This window comes from Microtus oregoni, unplaced genomic scaffold, assembly GCF_018167655.1.
Source record: "Microtus oregoni isolate MIOR12 unplaced genomic scaffold, Mior012 000004F_ref0000308, whole genome shotgun sequence".
NCBI lineage: Eukaryota > Metazoa > Chordata > Mammalia > Rodentia > Cricetidae > Microtus > Microtus oregoni.
The window spans coordinates 56147081-56167989 of record NW_024543063.1 but is presented as its reverse complement, the minus strand read 5'-3'; the positions used below and the strand labels follow the sequence as shown (position 1 = coordinate 56167989).

General features: G+C 45.3%; 1 protein-coding gene across 3 annotated transcripts in view; it reads right to left on the bottom strand.

Moving 5' to 3' along the window:
• Csnk2a2 (casein kinase 2 alpha 2) overlaps positions 1–9034 on the bottom strand; it is a 40344-nt gene extending 31310 nt beyond the window's left edge. For 2 of the 3 annotated variants that reach the window (XM_041649839.1, XM_041649840.1), the window contains exons 1-2: positions 8553–9033; positions 7801–7912 (exon numbers count right to left, since the gene is read on the bottom strand). In XM_041649839.1, the coding sequence (XP_041505773.1) occupies positions 7801–7912; positions 8553–8656 (216 nt within the window). In that variant the 5' untranslated portion in view covers positions 8657–9033. Of the gene's footprint in view, positions 1–7800; positions 7913–8552 lie in introns of all 3 variants that reach the window. The other variant, XM_041649841.1, reaches the window with a different exon arrangement.
• Between the last annotated feature and the right edge of the window lie 11875 nt (positions 9035–20909).

The following is a 20909-nucleotide window of genomic DNA, read 5'->3' as shown; positions in this document are numbered from 1 at the left end:
TAAAATAGAAGTTTGTGACACACTGCAGAAAAGGAAAAATTGACAAAACCTATCACCTTCCTATTCACCCCAGATCTTCACTCCTTTAGAACCAGTGCTGAGGACAATGACAGTATCTGCAATATAGTATTTATTAATTGCAATTCAGCTCATCAACTTTTGCTTACCAAGGGTGTGAGAATCAAGACCTCAGTCCATTTCAGCAAGTATCACAGGCAAAGCCCCTTTTAAATTTCTAAGTTCAACTAGATTGACATATTAAGACAGTAATATAGCACCAACTTTCATTATCCCATTATCAAACTAATGACAGCCAAACTAAGACATTAATCCATCACTTGCAATGAAAAATTACAATCAACAATGGGTGCCAGGAATGAAAAATGATAAAGGAGAGGAAAAGGCTTAGCTAGGCTGACATTTATTTCCTTAATTTCAGACATTTTTGCAGACCATTGCATTTGACCGAAATAAAAAAAAAATTAGCTAAACAATGTTATTCACAACTCTGCCTTTAGTCTTTCAAGTATTGTCATTCCAAGCCCACTAACTCAAGGGGAATTAGTTTCAGAACTAAAGAAGAAAACATAAGGTTTACAGGCACAGTATAACATCCCAATGACGAGGTATCATTAAAAAACAAAACAAAAGAGAAAGAGAAAAAGCCAATATGAGGTACATACCTGTAATCTTGGCACTTGGGAGGCTGTTGGATGGGATATGACAAGCTCAAGGGCAGCCTGGGCTAGTTAGTGAGACCTTGTCTCAAAAAAGGAAAAACAAAACAGAAAACGTGGAGATCAGGATGTAGACAAAGAACTCTCACATACTGTTGCTGGCATCATAAAATGAACCAGCTACTGTGGAAAGTTCCTCAAAAGAAGAAAACTAGTCAGACATGGTGGCAATGGACATATAATTCTAGCATCCAGGAATCTGAGGCAGAAAAATCACTGGTTCAACATCAGCCTGGGCAACTTAGATAAAACACCAATTGCACTTCTGAGTATACACCCAAAAGCAGCAAGACATAGGCTCAAAAAGGCATTTGCACACCCATGTTCAAAGTAACCAGTGGTGTGGTGGTGCATGCCTTTAATCCCAGCACTTGGGAGGCAGAGGCAGATGGATCTCTGTGAGTTCGACAACAGCCTGGTCTACAAGAGCTAGTTCCATGATAGGCTCCAAAACTACAGAGAAACCCTGTCTCAAAAAACAAAACAAAACAACAACAAAAAAAAACCCAAAGTAGCTCTGGTCACAACAGTGAACACATGGAAGTAGCTTAGTGTCAGCCATGGAGGAATGGATAGACAAAGTCTACCTTCTAAAAACAAGGAAATTTTTTTTTCTATTTTTAGTTTTCTTTGAAGCAGGGTTTTATACTGAAGCCTAGGTTTGCCTTGAATTTAAGGTAATCCCCCTACCTCAGCTTCCCAACTGCTGGGATTCCAGGCATGAAACAACATGCCTAGTGAAAAGTAAACTGTATTATATGTATAAATGCATTTGTAGGCAGCCTGGTAAGTCAAATAAGCCGGTCACGAGACAGAGCTTTATGATTTCACTTATGAGACACCCGAGTAGTCCAAACAACGAACAGTGGTTGCTAGGAGCTGAGAAGACAGAGGACTGGGGACCCATCATTTAAAGGTATAGTTTTAGTTTTACAAGATGAAAAGAGCTACACAGATAGATGGTTGTAATGGCCCTAACAGCATTATAAACGCATTAATGCCATGAACAGCATGCTTAACAATGGTTACGATAAGTGCTATAAGCGTTATACAGAAAAGGGGGAAGGCAAAACACAGAGCAGAACCTTTTCATCTCACCAAGTTAATGTTACAACCCCTTTGATTATTGACTCTGTGTCTAAAATTGTTCAATTAGTCCAACTGTAACACTGCTATTACTATTTCATATCGCTCTTCAGCACCAAGCTTATTAGGTACATTTAATCTTCTGAGATGAATTAATTCTCTTCTTGTAGTTTATCAAAACCATCCAAAATCATAGAACTAAGTATTGGACCTGACATCTAAAGTCAGGCAGTCTACTTCCTGGGCACTATGAACTATGACAATACTATCACCTACACACCCTTCTATCTTTGCTTCATGGAATTCTGCTTTAACAGAGTCAAAGGTTGTAAGTGAGCAGTCTAGAACTCTTCTGCCCTATTTTTCACAAAGCTAAGTCTACCACTTAGATTATGAAGTGAGATCCAGAAATTAGGTAAATGCCACATGGAGCCTTGAGCCATACAGAAGGAGGGGCACTCGATCACTGCAGACTTTTCCCATACAGGGCATACTCAGATTACCGCTAATGTATGAAAGGAATTAAACTACGCACCCCTAAATCTGGGAAGTAATTGCTCTGAGACTTAAAGGAACTGTATGGGTCAAAAAGGTCTAAAACAGTGTTTCTCAACTTGTGAGTCATGACCATTTTGGGGTTGCATACCAGACATTTACAATTCATTTACACTGCAATTCTTTTTTTTTTTTTTTTTTGGTTTTTTGAGACAGGGTTTCTCTGTAGCTTTGGTGCCCATCCCGGAACTAGCTCTTGTAGACCAGGCTGGCCTCGAACTCCCAGAGATCCACCTGCCTCTGCCTCCCGAGTGCTGGGATTAAAGGTGTGCGCCACCACCGCCCGACCTTACACTGCAATTCTTAACAGTAGCAAAATTAGTTATGAAGTGGCAACAAAACAATTTTATGGTTGGGGGTCACCACAGCATAAGGAACTATATCAAAGGGGGCCTACAACAGGAAGAAGTGTATTAAAGGGGTCACTACAACGGGAAGAACTGTATTAAAGGGGGGTCACTACAATGGGAAGAACTGTATTAAAGAGGTAACTACAACGGGAAGAACTATATTAAAGAGGTCACTACAATGGGAAGAACTGTATTAAAGAGGTCACTACAATGGGAAGAACTATATTAAAGGGGTCACTACAAGGGGGGTCACTACAATGGGAAGAACTGTATTAAAGAGGTAACTACAACGGGAAGAACTATATTAAAGGGGTCACTACAATGGGAAGAACTATATTAAAGGGGTCACTACAACGGAAAGAACTGTATTAAAGGGGTCACTACAATGGGAAGAACTGTATTAAAGGGGCCACTACGACATGAGGAACTTAAAGGTTTACAGCATTAGGAAGGTTGTGAAGCACTGGTCTAAAGTACTTTGTAAGGCGGGTAGCGAGAAGTATCAGCTGTCAAACCCAGAGACCTGAGTTCAATCCTGGAGACATTGTGGAAGGAGAGAATCAACACCCACAAATCATCTTTGAGTTTCACATATGACCCATGTATGCCTCCCCACACATAAATAAATGTGATTTAAAAAAAAAAACACACACAACAAAAGCACTGACAAAAACACTGCTAAAGCTTCAAAGCAAGAAAGCAAAGCAAGCAGCAAGGCTGTCCATGTAAGCACGGCCTGTGGGCACCAACACAGAACCTACTTAACTCTGGGTCTGCATCTAGTCCGACTTCTAAGCCTTTCTCTTCAGAAGAGTTACCTCAAACATCAGAAATAATTCCCTTTTACTTCCAGCGACTGCCTTTCTTCTCTTCCATACATGTCTCAACTTCCTCAGTAACATGCAGATTCCTATTTACAGTGTCTGCACTGACTGGGTGACCCTAAGAAAGTCATTCCTTCTCTGGTTGCTGCTTCTAATAGGTTCTAAGCAAGTACATTCTGTGATTCATTCTGCTTAACACACATTAATCACACTCTCCACCTATGTCCCTATAATGTCAATATTACAAACAACTGTGGCCAGTTTACACATAATTTCTAATACTTTATTTTTAATGTTACTAATACTCTAATATAGTTTTTAAAAACTACTCTTTATACCATGAGACGTTTGATAAAACTAGAAGTCACAAAAAAAAAAAAAAAAAAAAAGGAAGAAACCATTACTAAAAAGCTGCTTTAGGAAGACTGGTATATACACTTAACTGAAGGATGAGACCCACCTCAAAGGAGAAAGTATTTTATCACATGAAGACCCCACTATTTGGATATAACAAAGGTCATCAGTTGACCACTAAATCACTAATAAAGAGTTGTAACTAAGGCTAATCTTCCTATAAAGCTACTTTTTTTTCCAATTCACTTTTTATTTTATGTACATTGGTATTTTGCCTGCAGGTGTGTCTGTGTGAGGGCATCAGTTCCCCTGGAACAAGAGTTACAGACAGCCGTGAGCTGCCATGCTTCCAGGTCCTCTGGAAGACCAGTCAGTGCTCTTCACCTCCGAGCCATCTCTCAAGCCCCTTTAAAGCCACCTTTGAAGAACACAAAATTTTACCAGACAGTGATGGTGCACGCCTTTAATCCCAACACTCAGGGAGGCAGAGGCAGGCAGATCTCTGTGAGTTTAAGGCCATCCTGGTCTACAGAGTTGTATTTTGCTTTGTTGTGGGGGAGGAGTGGGGAGTAATGGGGAGGGGTGGCGAGAACTGAGTCCAGGACCTCTAGCTTGCTAGGTTTGTGCTCTACAACTGAGCAACCACCTCAGTCCCAACAATATAACATTTTCAAAACAACCCTACAGACATGTTAAACATGTTTAAGACAAATTTTAATACCACCATTGCCTTAATCCAGAATTAATTTTGACGGAAGAGGGTAATGGGAAGCCAAGATGTTTATAATACAAGATAATGCTGTGACCAGGAAGCCTTATATGAGGATTTCTAACCCACTGCAGCACTGGTTCAAAGTGCTCTGGATGTTTTTAAAAATTGTATTGCTCTTGACATCTACTCAGGAAACAGTAGTTTAACTGACAGCTCTCAAGGACCCCAGGAAGCACTGCGATCCATACACACGGGCAGCGAACACCAATGTTATTCCACTTCTGTGTACACCTTTCTAAGTGCCATAGAAGAACTGAAGACTTGACTGCTTATGATCAAGATGGAACTTGTGACACTGAAGCAGCTTTCTGCTTTTTTGCATAAACTTTTTAAAAATTATTTCCCCCCTTTCTCCTTAATACAATTTCTGACACTCCCACCCCGAGAAAAAAAAAGAAAAATAGAAGACATTATTTCTCAAGGGGTGGTAGTGGCATAATCCCAGCACTCGGGATGCAGAAGCATATGGATCTCTGAGTTCGAGGGCAAACTGGTCTACGGAGCTAGTTTCAGGCTATACAACACCACCTTGTTTCAGGGGTAGGGTGGGGGGAAGACATGACTTCTCTATTCATTAGACTTGCATAAGTTCACTTTCCTACAATTAATTAAAAAAAAAAATCTTTGCTAAGAGTATTACCTTATAAAACTTTCACTAGCAGCTTTTCAATAGTTAAAGCCCCTGAACTGCCTCAATATACCTTGATCAATAAAATATTTAGAGATCTAACAATTAAATGAAATAAAAGTCCTCCATGATCACTCTGCATCCAACCGTTGTAACTAAATAACAAAGACTGAAATAATGTCACTGAGCGCATACACCTTGTGTCTCAGTCACCACGTGCACATAAGTTCCTGCCTGCAGATTAAATACAGCAGGCGTGAAAAAAGGAAGCCTTTCCTAGACTACCCCAAATTGAGCAGCTGCACTGTACCCAAATATCACAATAGTAGGTATTAGTCATGCCTTATTTGAGTTAGTATGCAGAATTTGGAGATAAAGATCTTGTAAAGATCTTGTTCTTTTTGAAAAATACTTTAAATCCATTATAACAACAAAACTACAATATTAGTAGTTTTATACTCCACCCTTCAAATAAAATAAAACCTACATAAAAACGCCATAGGACTTTGACAAAGAAGTAAAAGGTGGTTCAGGCTGCCCTTTGAGAAAAAACAAACACCTCATGAACTAAGGCATCAAAATCTCATGCTCGAACCCTGGAATTTACTGTTCAATGCTAAGATCCTATAATCCAATGTTGAAATGAACAGTCAGAGGCATGAAGAAATAGGAAAGAACTCTGGTGAAGGGTCATCTCAACAGTGATGTCAGGTACATTTCTTTGTGACTAGGTCTACCATTTGTAAAAAAATAACTCGAAGCAGTTTCCATACAATACGTGAAACCTCTTTAGTGCAGAGGAAAAACTCTCAAGCAACTAATCTCTGAAACTCTGCATAAGAACAACTGAAGGGCAATACTACAACGCTTCCCTAACAAACACACTGGAACTCAGACACATACCTGAGCGCTGCTCCCTTTAAAACACACCACACGAAACTGCACTTACTCTAAAAATGCTTTTGCACATTTAGACATTTCCCTGAAATTGTTTTAGATTTGGGAAGTCAATCAACTAAATGTGTGTATATTTAGATATTCCTAACTACAATTTGTTTTGCTTAGTCCTTAAAATTAAAATGTCTGGCCAGCCTTTAATCCCAGCGCGTGGGAGGTAGAGGCAGGCAGATCTCTTAAGAGTTCAAGGCCAGCCTGGTCTATAGAGCTGGTGCCAGAATAGGCTCCAAAGCTACAGAGAAACGCTGTCTCAAAAAACCAAAAGAGTATGAAGTAACTTCTATTAAAAACATTTATTTTTATGTATGTAATGAACTGTATGGTTTCCAGCAAGTTCCTCGAAGGAAACACTTCTCTGCTTAACGGCCCCCTCCATAACTACAGCCCTTCTGTGTACCAATCACATTTAGTGGGGCCACGCTCCCGACCTTCAACACTGCCACTTGATTCTCAGCCAGTGTTTCAGCAGCAGAGACACCATCACCTATCTTTACAGCAAAACTGCTGCTTTACCACTCACTAGGCTAGGCTGATCAGGAGCAAGACAGCAGCTGTTTGCTGAAAGGTGGTGTCCAGAGTGCTAAGATCAACTACAATTAGATGGGGACCATAGCAAGGCAGAAGCTTTTCAAACCCACATTTTTGTCCCACAGAACCTCCTTAGGCCACCGTGAAAACCAGGCTCACGTGAAGCACACTGCTCTCCAGTGTTCTCAGCCTCTCACTGGTGACACACAAACGTGATCTAACATGAAGAACCACCCAGATCCTAAGGTGACATGCTCGTGCAGTAATGATCTGACAACATAAAGAACCGACCAGGTCCTAAGGATACCTTCCCGTATAACCTATAAAACATCATTTCATCTTCAATCACCTGTGCAGAAACTTGTCTGACTCCTCACGCTCATTAAGATCATGTCTTCATTTGAATGATAACAGCCCTATCTTTATCACCCGAGAGGGCTAGTCCTGCCATCCAGACAGCTTTGGCCCAGTTATTATTTCAGTGGCTAGAATGTACTCTTTTGTCCCAAATCTCTCTCTTGACTGCCTGGCTTGCTCTATCCAGCCCACCTGAAATTTTATTGTGGAATGAAAGAGGAGTATCCACTGGGGGATCCTCTGCACTCTCGGCTTTACACTTATCTTGGAGAGGACTCCAGTCTTCGGACAACTTTCTTTCTGGAGTAATTCAGAGCAGAGAATGACAAGTTCAATGATGAAGAAGCCCTGGACCAGCAGAATTGCCACACAAAATCTTTTTTTCTTCTTTTTATGAATAGCTATTAATTCTGTATCAAATACAGCCTCTCTCATGAGTTGTTTGAGAAGCCCACAGTTTACACTTTAAATGTCCCTGGCCTAGCAAACTCAAGAGTTTAGACAAGCCGGCACATTTCCTCAAAAGTTTAGCGGAAACTGGTAGCGGTGCTGCAGGGTCATCCTCCAGGAGACACACGAGAGTTTGAATTACTCATTCTAGTCCTCTTGCCCTGTGGGGGGAAATGTTATATGCCATTCATAGGACACTCACCTTGAGAATTTTTACAACCACCCTCTCATTGTTGGTGATGTTAATGGCCTCAAATACTTCACTATATTTGCCCCGACCAAGTTTTCGAACCAGTTGGTAATCATCTTGATTACTGTGAAAGGCAAGAGACACACATAAATGCCAGGATTTGGGATTAGGCAAGCCTATGTGCACTATACATCTGTCCAGTTACTTCCATTCATCAAGCATTTGGAGGTGTCCCTACATAAGGCATCTACCCATTCCCTAAGTGAAAGTCACCCAGAAGCTTGGTTCCTTTCACTCTGCAGAGCTAACCCAACTGACTAGTTCTAACCTGGGGAGAAAGAGCAGCGACTGGGCCTTAAGGTTCACGTTAAGTGACCGAGCAAATCATCTACCCCTGGGGGTACTGGGGTGTTCCCCTGCCCGCGGTTCCACAGCACCTGCCTCCCATTTCGCACCCTCCAGGAAGCTACTGCTTGTTTTAGAGAATCTGCACATCTTTAAAAAATGTTCCTCCCACCCAGATCTTAACAGCTCAAGAGGACAGCCATGAACTTCCCATCCCACAGGAACCCCAAAGTGTGAGGGGCAAGGACCTCCCCCACTCCTGACCCCACGTTTCTCCCCACCGGCTGCTGAGCCGGGGGCCGGGCGGGCAGGGGAGGCCGGGGACACGTGCGGCCGGAGCCGGGCCTCCCTGCCAGCCCCGAGGCCGAGCGGCCGGTCGGGTGCGGTTCGCGCGAGGGGGCGGCCGACGACGGCTTTACCCCCAGCTCGGGACGTGGGCTTCGTAGTCCCAGTACTCGCGGCTCCTCAGGCTGTTCACCTCGGCGTAGACCCGGGCCCGACTGCCCGCGGCCGGGCCGGGCATGGCGGGCGGGACCGGGGGGCGCCGCGGGGCGCCGAGGGCGGCGGCGCGGCACGGGGCGTGGGGCGGCAGGCACGGGAGGCTGCGGGCCGCCGGCCGCCCGAGCAGAAGGAGGAGCGCGGCGGCGGCGGGCGTCCGCGCCAGGCCGGGCCCGCGGGGGCGGGAGGACGGACGCTCGGGCCGGGGGGCACGGGGGGCGCCGGCCGAGCCGGCCCGGGGCCTGCGGCGGCCGGCGGGACGGCGGGGCTCGTGCTCCGCGGCGGCCTCCGCTCGGCTCGCGGCCCCTAGAGGCGGCGGCAGCTGCAGCGGCAGCGGCAGCCACCGGCCGGGAGAGGGGTAGCGGCGGCGACGGCGGCGAAGAGGGAGGAGGAGGAGGCGGAGGAAACCCGGAAAAGGGGCCGCTCTCGCCAGGAGCGGCCGCCGCCCAGCCCCGGCCCGCCCCGGCCCACAGCGCCCCCTGCAGCGCTGGGGGACCGTCACCGACTCCCGCCCCCGCAGCGACAGCGCCACTCGCCAAGCAGTGTGGTCATCCGCTGGTCCACCGCCTAGGAGTCTTCGTCCTCGACTGGAGCCCCTTTCAGCACAGCCGCACAGTCAAGCCACCACGACCTCCCGCATTGGCCCTGGTCTGACCTTTCTGACACCAGCTGTCCCCACTTCTCAGTGACTTGCTTATAAGAACCCTTACCTCGAACTGTCCCCCTCCCTCACTTCTCCTGCCATCCACAGACCCCCATCAGCTCCAAAACTTCCCATTCTTTCTGTGCAGAACCTGTCTAGTTCTAGACCTTCCCTTCCTTCCCAGTTTTCCCCCAAATTCCTCCCTGAGAGCCCACTGAGTCATCTCTTGGGCACTCGGTTAAACTAGAGTCGGCCAGGTGGTTTCCCTGTAAAGTTATTCTTTTCTTCCTGTCATTGAACTGGTAATTAGTGGGAGATACTTTCAGACTGTAAATATCCGGTTTTTGTTCGGGAGGAGGAAGAGCTGGGAAGTGAAGGGGGCTAGAGGCGAGGGATTGGGCATGGCTAGGTGGGCATCCAAGCCTCCAACACTCTTCTCTTGGGTCTTCTGGGGTCCCTGGTCGTCTTTATCGACAGGAATATGCTCAGGCTGCTCTGAGTTTAAACTTTTTTCCCCCCACAGTTTTCTAGATGAGTCTATGCTCCCTCTTCATATACCTAAATACCCAGGTTCAAGTCCTGCTGAGCTCTGTGGCTCACAATGGATGTGGATTTGAGTCAATGATTCAACATCTCTGTGCTTCAGATTTTGGAGCATACACCCAGCATCTCCTTCACAGAGTTGTGCAGATAGTTATTAAAACACTACATTCCCATACTATTTTTTTGTTTTGCTTTGTTTTTGTGTTTTTGTTTTGTTTTGTTTTTTTGAGACAGGTTTCTCTGTGAAGCCCTGACTGCCCTGGAACTTACTCTGTAAACCAGGCTAATCTCAAACTTGGAGATCTGCCTGCCTCTGCCTCCTGAGTGCCAGGATTAAAAGTGTGTGTCATCATCATGCTGTTACAAAACACTATCACTTTTTCTTCGCTGAGAGCAGCACATGTCCATCTTTCAGTTCTCTGTGTAGCTCTGACTGACCTGGGACTCACTCTGTAGTTAAGGCTGCCTCTGCCTCCCAAGTGCCACCACCATCTGACTTTGTAATTGTCGCCCTCTGGAGGTGGGAAAGTAGGAGAATCGAGAGTTTGAGGCCCACCTAGGTTTCATAGTAAGACTTCATCACAAAACAACAAATGCAGCTGGGCAGTGGTGGTGCACACCTTTAATCCCAGTACTTGGGAGGCAGAGGCAGGCGGATCTCTGTGAGTTCAAGACCAGCCTGGTCTATTAGTTCCAGGGCAGGTATCAAAGCTACAGAAAAATTCTGTCTCAAAAAAGCAAACAAACAAACAAATAAATAAATAAAAACCCCAACAAAAACAAACACTCAGAAAGCCCACACATTTGGAACTTTGCACAAATCCAAACACTTTCAGAAACAAAATCTGAAAGAAAATAAAGCACTTAGAGAATAAATGGTCTTTGACCTTTGGTTTCAGATCTGGCAGGCCCACCAGTCTGATTTAGTACATTCTCAGTGTTGCTCTAAGGTTGTTTTATTTGTTCATCCCCCCACTCCCAATTCCTTATGAACTTGTCCACATCAGCAAGTTATAATCCTAACCCTTGGATGGGCTTTCTTAGTTTTAGAAAGCCCTCAATATTCTGCAGAAATTGTAGCTGCTTTGAGCCTGTGTGCTTTCTTTCCTCGGCTTGCATCAGACTCTCAAAGGAGGTGATGGCCTGGAGAGGATTTCAAACTACTGCCATTGATCTGAGGACTATGTCCAAACCCAGCCAGGGCCCCATTCTTCGCCTCCTCCACGCTTGCCCACCTCTGACCCCACCCACACTCCCTGTTCCTGCCTCTCATCCTTCACCACCTAGCCCACACCCTTGTCTCAGAACCTGATCCCACACCTGTGGCTGCTCCCACAGACGGCTCTGGCGCAATACACTCTAGATTTGGCTGATAGTTCATTGGCTCAACCCTGAAACCTGCAGTCGGCCCTCCCACAGTCCAATGGAAGGTGTCTTTATGGCTTGTTGCAAGATAGGATGGGTGCCCCACAGAATTGGCAAAGACCTACTTGGGTCCCCCTCCCCCTTTTTATGACTAGCTTGGCAAGAGTTGACCTGAGATGGTACCCTGGCAGCCTAAGCTAAAGAAATCTGACTTGGGTTTGTGAAGGACCAAGCAGATACTTTTGTACAAGTAGGTGGAAGGGCAGGGAGAGTCCAGTATTGACTTTTCTTGTTTACTGCGGGTGCCACTTTACATGTGACAGCAATCAGAGTCTTATAAGAGGCAACGCAAGACAATACCTTGAATCAACTCATCCAGCAGGTTCCTACCAACTCCTCCTCTAGACCCCATTTCTATCCAAATACTAAATGCTTCCCCAAACAAAACCAAACACATTTTGAAGATCTTAGAGCATTTTCTGTCTATTTCTTCCTGGTGGTGGGGGTCAAACCTAGACCCCCATTCAGTTGTCTTGATAAGGTCTATTTTCAAGACATTTGAGAGGTCTGTAGTCTTTTCCCTTGCATCGTTTCCTCTTAAAAAGCTACCGTACAAATTGGATGGGAGTGTACCTGTGATTCTCTAGAGTCTTGAGGCTGAGGCAAGACCCTTGAACCAAGTAGCTCAAGACCAGCCCACATAATAGAGAAGACCTCATCTCAAAAACAAGACTAGACAAAACAGAAACCCAGCCTAAAAGATGTGAAGATTGGCTGGGCATTGATGGTGGTGCACACCTTTAATCTCAGCACTCGGGAGGCAGAGGCAGGCGAATCTCTGTGAGTTTGAGGCCAGCCTGGTCTAGAGAATGAGTTCTAGGACAGGCTCCAAAGCTACAGAGAAACCCTGTCTCGAAAGACCAAAAATTGAAAACAAACAAACAAAACCCATGAAGATTCTGACTAAACTAAGAGTTTAAACTAGCTTCTGCATTCTACATAGTTGAGCTTTCCCAAAAGAAATCCAGAAAGGCCGGGTGATGGTGGCGCACGCCTTTAATCCCAGCACTCGGGAGGCAGAGGTAGGCGGATCTCTGTGAGTTCGAGACCAGCCTGGTCTACAGAGCTAGTTCCAGGACAGGCTCCAAAACCGCAGAGAAACCCTGTCTCAAAAAACAAAACAAAACAAAAAAGAAATCCAGAAAGCTAAAAGCACCGAGTTTCTGCTTTAAATGAGTACACTAGATGACATATGAATTACATCTCAATGAAGCTGCTAAAGAAAAAAGAAAACCCCTATATCTTAGCCAGGTGTGGTGGTCATGCACACCTTTAATTCCACCGCTAAGGGAGCAGAGGCAGGTGGATCTTTATGAGTTTCAGGCCAACCAAGACCCTAATTAAAATACAAAAGAAACAAAAAATGTTATGGTTTAGAGAAGTAGACAATGCCATACCTTTTCTTTCACGTGAAGAAACTAAAATCTGCTTGTGAGTTTAAATACGTGTGTTTGTACATCATAGAACCAGATAGGGGATAGTGAGAGGGGAAGGAAAGGCTTTTTTAAAAAAAAAAAATTTATTGTGTGTATCTGGGTGGGCTGGGGCATGTGCCATGGTATTTGTGCTGGAGGCCAGAAGGCATCTTTTCAGAAGCCAGTTTTCTTTTACTGTGTGTGTTCAGGGTTCAGACTCCGGACACCAGACTTGGTAAGCACAGTTCTCACTGAGAACCTCTGCAGCCCGAGAGAGGACCTTAAGGGCCTGGGGGGGGGGGGGGGGGGGGGAGCAACAGACCTTGTGCTGGGAACGCACAAAGGAAGACTGAAGGAAGAAAGAGGATCAGGTGGAGGGAGCCTGTGGGAAGGTAGTGGGGGATGGGATAACATGAGAGCCAACCAGAGTGACACATGGAGATGCCATGACGAAACCCAATACTTTGCTTTCTAACCTAAAGAGGTAATCAGTGGGTCAAAGTGCCTGCCGTGCAACTTTCAAAACCTGAGTTCAAATCCCCAGTCTCTACATACCCGGAGGAGCCTGCAGCCCTAGTGCTGTAGGAATGTGAACAGGAGGATTCCTGGGGCTTTCCGGCTGTTAGTTCAGCTCCAGGTTTAGTGAGAGACCGGCCCTGTCTCAAGATAATAAGGTAGAGAATGATAAAGCAGTACGCGGTACATACATGTGCACATGCACCACATCGATATTACACATAAAAAATAATTTTTATTTAATTAAAAAATAAAACCCACGGGTTGGGGTTTTTCTGCAGATGAGGAAACCAAGATCCCAGTGTCAAGGATAATTTGAGGCCGTCAGTATTTAAACTCACAATGTTATTTTCCTAACTCCTTTCAGATTCAGTCATCCCTCCCCCAAAGAAATTTATCATAAAAATCATTGTGATTAACTAGAAATAACGTATATGCGCCAAGCTAAGGGATCAGTGAAAAGAATTACGGTATTTTTCTATAGTGAAGCATGAGGCAGTGTTAAAATGGTGCTCACAAGGAACTCTCTGTGGTCAGAGTTTGATACTAAAAGAACTTTTTTATTGATACAAAAAGTTGCACCATCAATCACGGGTAAAAGGAATGACAAGGGACAGCGAGGTGGCTCAGTAACGTGATTGCCACACTAGCCTTACGACGACCTGAGTCCAGCCCCCAGAACGCAAGTAAAGGTGGAAGGAGAGAACCAGCTTCACAAAGCTGTCCTCTGACCTCGGCACTCATGTGGTGGCATGTACGTACCCACCCACACATACATCATACACATGTAATAATAAAATAAGCCAGGAGTGGGGCACGGGCCTAATAATTTTAAAATGAAATTTAAATGGAAAGCGATCATAGCCGTTTCCTGCTTTCTGCCTTCTGTAAATATGTCACCTTACATGGGAAGGACGTATTACAGACTTGGACTGAGAGACTGTCCTGGGTCCTCCAGGTGGGCTCAGGGTGATCACAAGACTCCTTAGAAATGAAGGAGGGAGCCTGGAAGTGGTGGCGCACACCTTTAACCCCAGCACTTGGGAGGCAGAGGCAGGTGGATCTCTGTGAGACTGAGACCAGCCTGGTCTACAAGAGCTAGTTCCAGGACAGGCTCCAAAGCTACAGAGAAACTCTGTCTTGAAAAACAAAAAAAGAAGTGAAGGAGGGAGGGGGCCGACAGAGAGTAGATGTGTTGATGGAGAAGCCATGATCAGAATGATGGGATTCTGGCTTAGAAGATACGCACCCTGCTGGCGTATGGCCGCTTGAAGCTGGAAAAACCAAGGAAACAAATTCTCCCCTACAGCCTCCAAAGTACAAATGTACAAATGTGAGTACCTTGGTTACTAAGGAGACCATTTCAAATTAAGCCGTGTTATGATGTTTGCGGTCATTTGTCAAAGCAGTAGAAGAAAACTCTCTGATCAAAGCTCGAATCCATTTCTTTTTTTTTTTTTTTTTTTTTTGGTTTTTCGAGACAGGGTTTCTCTGTGGTTTTGGAGCCTGTCCTGGAACTAGCTCTTGTAGACCAGGCTGGTCTCGAACTCACAGAGATCCGCCTGCCTCTGCCTCCCGAGTGCTGGGATTAAAGGCGTGCGCCACCACCGCCCGGCCCTCGAATCCATTTCTGAGCAGCCTGGTGAGGAGCTCTCCTCCCCTGTCCTCGCTGAACTAAAATTCCTACCGAGCTGATGGCGCCTTGGGCAGGAGGAGTCATTTTCTCCAGTGGTGTAACTCTGGTGAGCTGCCTGCAGTCAGTAAATAAACCCACACCCGTACTCATACAAACAACTGGAGCTAAACTCAGTAGTAGGTCACAAACATCAAAGCAAGCAAAGACAGGCATGAAAATAAGAGGAGGAACTGTCGGGAAAGGGGGGAAAAAAGGAGGGAAGGAGAAGAAAGCCGGTAAGAGGGTGGCGGGTGACAAAGACACAAACACTTATTTGTGTAAGAAATTGTCGAAGAACAAAAGTCCTGCCCAGTCAGGCTCGCAGAGGTTCCCAGCGTGGTGTCTTTCTGTTCTTGACACCTTATCTCCTTTGTGTCTGTTTGGCTAGAAACTCCTTATTCTTGATGCGTCCTTCCAAACCTACTTGCCCCTGACACATTGGTTTCAAATCTCCGCTTGTCCTTGTTTGAATTGAGCTGCAGCCTTCATTAGCTAGCATGGTCTAGTATATGACAGTTTATATGCCTATCACACTGAATAAAGTTCACTAAGTAAAGTCTGCTTCTCCATCCTCAACAAATGACACGAATAAGTTGTTCTTTAAAATGCTCATGCAAAAAAAACAAGTAATGTTTTCTTTAACGGGAATGGACATTTTTCAAAGAATTTAGGAGTCAGTAAGGTAAAAAGCAAAAGCTGTTCTCCGATGCCTTCTATAATCTCACAGTTTGGTGTGTACCCTTCCAGGACTTTCTCCCACAGTAAAAATAAATGATACAACCTATGCTCTCCTATTTTGCTTGGCTTCACTTCAAAGCAAGATGCCCAAATACACACCTATGTTTAGTAGGTGAGATTGCAGGTAGGTAAGAGATATATAAAAATGGACTAGAAGGAAATACAGCCAATGCCTTTTGGGCTTAGGATAATGTTCATGCTTATAATCAGGAAAAAGTCCTCAAGGTGTATATGGACTTGACCCCACCCTCACTCAGAAAACTTGAAGGTTATGGGGACTTTTCATCAGTTGAGAGTAGGAACAGGGTAAGAAAACAGGGTTGTAAGTACTCAATTTGATATAAGGAGCCCACTAGTAATGTTGGGCTGTCACCTAAGGGAGCCCCTGGGACTCCAGACAGGTAGATAAGCATGTGAAATAGGGACCAACTGCTGCCCTGGGTCCTTTACAAACACGTTCTTTTTTAAAGGTTTATTTATTTATTATGTACACAGTGTTCAGCCTCCATGTATGCCTGCAGGCCAGAAGAGGGTGCCAGATCTCATTACAGATGGTTGTAAACCACCATGTGGGTTGCTGGGAATTGAACTCAGGACCTCTGGAAGAGCAGTCAATGTTCTTAACCTCTAAGCCATCTCTCCATCCCTCCCCCCACAAACACGTTCTTTAGGGACATCCCCTTCTGATTCTTTTTTTTTTTTCGAGACAGGGTTTCTCTGTGGCTTTGGAGCCTGTCCTGGAACTAGCTCTGTAGACCAGGCTGGTCTCGAACTCACAGAGATCCGCCTGCCTCTGCCTCCCGAGTGCTGGGATTAAAGGCATGCGCCACCATTGCCTGGCCCCCTTCTGATTCTTGTTGCCCTAATCACCCTTAGAGGGTGCCTGGGTGTCCTCCATCCAGAGAGTGCCCTGCAGGAGGGGCAGAATATGGAGCCACACAGCACAGCCACATAAGGTACAGGAACAGAAATTTTCTATTAGTCTCTTGACGAGGGCCTCTTTCATTCAGCCCATCTGGCTGGATGGGCATAGGAGCTCTTAAAGTTAATTGAACTCTCCTAATACTCTCAGGGAAACATGGATAAAATCGTTTGGACCAAAATGTAAATAAAATGCTGAACATCCATTAATCTAAAATCTGTAACCCTAAATTCTTCAAAAATCCAAAATCTGTGTGTATGTTTGTGTGTGTGCTTGTGTATGTATGTGTGTGTATATTTATTTGTGTATGTATGTGTGTATGTTTGTGTGTGTGTATGTATGTGTGTATGCATGTGTATGTATCTGTGTTTGTGTGTGTGTATGTGTACATGTGTGTGGGCATGTGTGTATGAACACTAGAGGTTGACATCAGGTGTTGCTCCTCACCTTACATTTTCTCTGAATCTGGAGCACACCAATTTGGATAGGCTTATTGGCCAGCGAACCCCAGGGATCCTCCTAGCCTCTTCAGGACTAGGATTATAAGTGGGCCACTACCATCTGGATTCTATCTATCTATCTATCTATCTATCTATCTATCTATCTATCTTCTATCATCTATCTACCTACCTTCTATCTATCTATCATCTATCTACCTACCTATTATCTATTTATCTACCTGCTCTCTCTCTCTCTCTTCCATCCCTCTCTCTATCCATCTACCCATCTATCCATCTATCTATCCATCCCTCTCTATCAATCTATTATCTATCTATCTATCTATCTATCTATCTATCTATCTATCTATCTAGTGTATGTGTGAAGCATGTACATGTTAGTGTGGGTATATGCACATAGAGATGCATATGGGTGCTTGTGGAGGGAAGAGGTCAAGATTTAGTGTCTTTTCTCAGTAGTTTCCTGTCATTATTTTTGGAGGATAGGGACTCTCCTAAACCCGACATTCATCAATTTGGGTTGGACTGGCTGGTCAGTGAACTTCAGGGATCTGCTTGCTTCCATTACCCCAAAGCTGGGGTTACAGATGTGTACCACCATTCCAGACTTTTACATGGGTTCTAGTAATCAAAATTCAGATTCCCATGAAAGCCCAGATAGTAGGGATGGGTCCATGGCCCTGGGACCTGCCCTCTGGGATGCCCACCACAGCAGTGTAACACAGAGTTCCAGGATTCCACCCTCAACTCCAGAAAGCACAATTTACACCCCAGAAAAAAAAACTCAAAAGAGACGGAGGTGACCAGTCTCGTCACTGAACAAATGGAGGATGGAAGGTGCCACTGCTGAAACCAAGTTGACATTGGTGTCGTCATTGGAACTAACACTGAGTCAAGCAGGGACCCAGCCTAACTCCCCAGCAAGTGGAAGCATTGTGTCACTGTGCAACGGCCTCTACCTCATGACTGTCTGACCCTAATTCTAATGTCGTTTGTATCAGTTGGGTCCCTTGGGACACAGGGAGACCCTCCGGGCTCACCTACAGCTTTAGCTGTCAGACTTTCCCATGGACAACAGTTTCTCCATGTCTGTCTGGGGGCCGATGACCAACTGCAGAATATTCATCCTGTGTGAGGTGTCCGGCATCTCCTCATGATTTGGTTCAGGTATCGTGGGCATAGACTACACAGAAATAACGGTCGGGCTCGCCTCTCCATCCTACTGAGTCATTCAGTGTCCCTTGACCCACTACCCAAGACAGGGACTCCAGTCAGTTGATCATCAGGGTAGTACCAGTTAGATTTCTCCACGGAACTGTTACCTCTTAAATGGACATATCTTTTGGGGATGTTGTTTTTTTTTTTTTGAGAACCATGTAGTTCCCATGGCCCTTATTAAACACTGTATTTATGAACTCATCGTTTCCGGTTTCGCTCAGTGAGTTACAGTTGAGCATTATGAGGTTGAGGATAGTGGGTACACCTGTTATTCCCAACACTTGGGAGGTTGTGGTTTAAAGGTTTCAAGGTCAGCCATTACTACATAGCAAGATTTTGTCCCAAGTAAACAAACATTATGAGGTTTTAAATTTTTTTAAATTGTTGTGTATTTGTTTATATGATGTGTGTGGGGGTGTATCATGTGTGCTTACAGGCATGTGCATGCCACCGTGCACATGTGGAGGTCAGAGGGTAACTTTTTGGGTCACTTCTTTCATTCTGCTGTGGGCTCCAGGGTTGAACCCAGGTCACCAGGCTTGTAAAGCAAGCACATTTACCCCCTGAGCTATGTTGTCAACACGTGATGATGATGATGATGATGATTATTATTATTATTATTATTATTATTTGAGACAGGGTTTCTCTGTGTAGTCCTGGCTGTCCTGGAACTTGCTCTGTAGACCAGGCTGGAATCAAACTCAGAGAGATCCTCCTGTCTCTACCTCCTGAGTGCTGGGATTAAAGTTGTGGCCACTACTGCCCAGCAATGAATTATTTTAATGTTCAAATTGTTCATTATTTTACTAGTAAGATTCCTTTCCAATAGATTCCTGAGTATCTTGTTTGTTTGTTTGGAGATAAGGTTCACTGGTAGCCTAGGCGAGCTTGAACTCCCAGCCTCCTGACTGCTGGGATCACAGTTGAGCATCACTATGTCCAGCTGTATTTCAGTCATAAAAGATACTCCAGGACCATGCTGTAATTTTTCCTGCTCCAGCCCTGCAGTCACGTACTGCTTCAAGGTATCCTTATTCCTTTTTGTAGAGAATAGTTTTTAAAAGTCATGATATGGGATTGAAGTGTGTTCACTATTACAACACTCTGGCTACCCCAGTCTCTCATAATTGAACACACACACACACACAATTACTACACTTGTCTATATTGAAACCTGTGGGTTTAAAGTGTCCATCATTTCAAGCTAAACCCACATCACTCATTCTAGTTTTGCCTCTTCTGGGTTCACACACAGCGAGCAATCTGGCAATGAAGAGCTCCTTCAGCTGGAGGAGGGATGTTATAGAAAGTCCCTACGAAGACGCGAAGGGAGAGCACTTACCGTGCAGATTCTGGCACGAAAGTGTAGCAGGGCTCAGCTTCACCTGCAGTGACCTAGGCAGAAGCACTGTGGGGGAGAAACAGCAGGAATCGCACAGCTGGGTCAGCGGGTGACAGCGGATAAGTCATAGGGAACAGTGGAGGCAGTGATTTATGGACCTTCATAAAGATTCTGATTTTTCAGATGACCGTGATATGATAGGAAGCCATCAAAAGAGGGACACAGCTCTGAAAGGTCTTGCTCCAAATGTGAACGTGAAAGCCAAGAGACCCGCTATAGACCAGGTGAGCGTGTGTGTGTGTGTGTGTGTGTGTGTGTGTGTGTGTGTGTCGGGGTCCACAAGCGTGAGAATGCTCTGCTCTGGCTGTCTAGGAGGCTAGTCAACTGGACGAGGCCCTGGCTCTGAGGAGCAGGTGGCAGTGTCCGTGAGATGAATACCGCCGAAAACCTAGGTACAAACATTTGGTTGAGGTGCTTGCTGCCGGCTGTCTGTCCACTGGTGAAATGCTGCCACCCACCCCATCTGGTCCTTTGCTGGGTCCTAGAATGTGACTCCTTGGTCAGAGCTCTAAGCTTTCCTACTGAGCTCTCTCGTATCCTTCCCTGGCCTTCTGGATGAGTCAGAACTCCCACTCTTTTGAGCCCTGATCCCACAGGGAGGGTGTGGGTCGGCATCTGATAAGCTAATAAATAATATTGTATTGAAGCCTACCCCTCCCTGAAGGAGTCATTGATTCGCTTTTTTTTTTTTAAGGTGGCAACTTATTTACCTACTTCTGGGAATGTGCTAATAATGAAGGAGGCCATTTCTTTCTGGGCGGTTCTTAAAGGGCACTGGCCTAATTAGGGTCACTACTGTTGTGAGAGAACACCAAGACCAAAAGCGAGTTGGTGAGGATAGGGTTTATTTGGCCTACACTTCCGCATTACAGTCCATTCCCGAAGAAAGACAGGGTAGGAACTTATGCAGAAGCCATGGAGGGCGGCTGCTTACTGGATTGCTCCCCAAGGTTTGTTCAGCCCGGTTTTTGTTATAGAATCTAGGACCACCAACCGAGGGTGGTGCCACCCACAATGGGCGGGCTCTACCACAACAGTCACTGGCTTGTCAACAGCCCAATTTCATGGAGGCGGTTTCTCAACTGAGACTCTCCGGATGACTCTAGCTTGTGTCAAGCTGAGTGTGGTAGCACAGACCTGTGATCCCAGCTCTTGGGAGGGGGCAGTAGGAGGCTGAGAAGGCCTTGGCTAGACAGTGAGTTTGAGGCCAGCCAGGGCGATGTGAAACCCTATCTCAAAAACAGACAGACAGACAAACCAAACCAAAGAAACAACCAACCAACCAACAACAACAACAAAAAAAAACCAACCAAACAAACAACA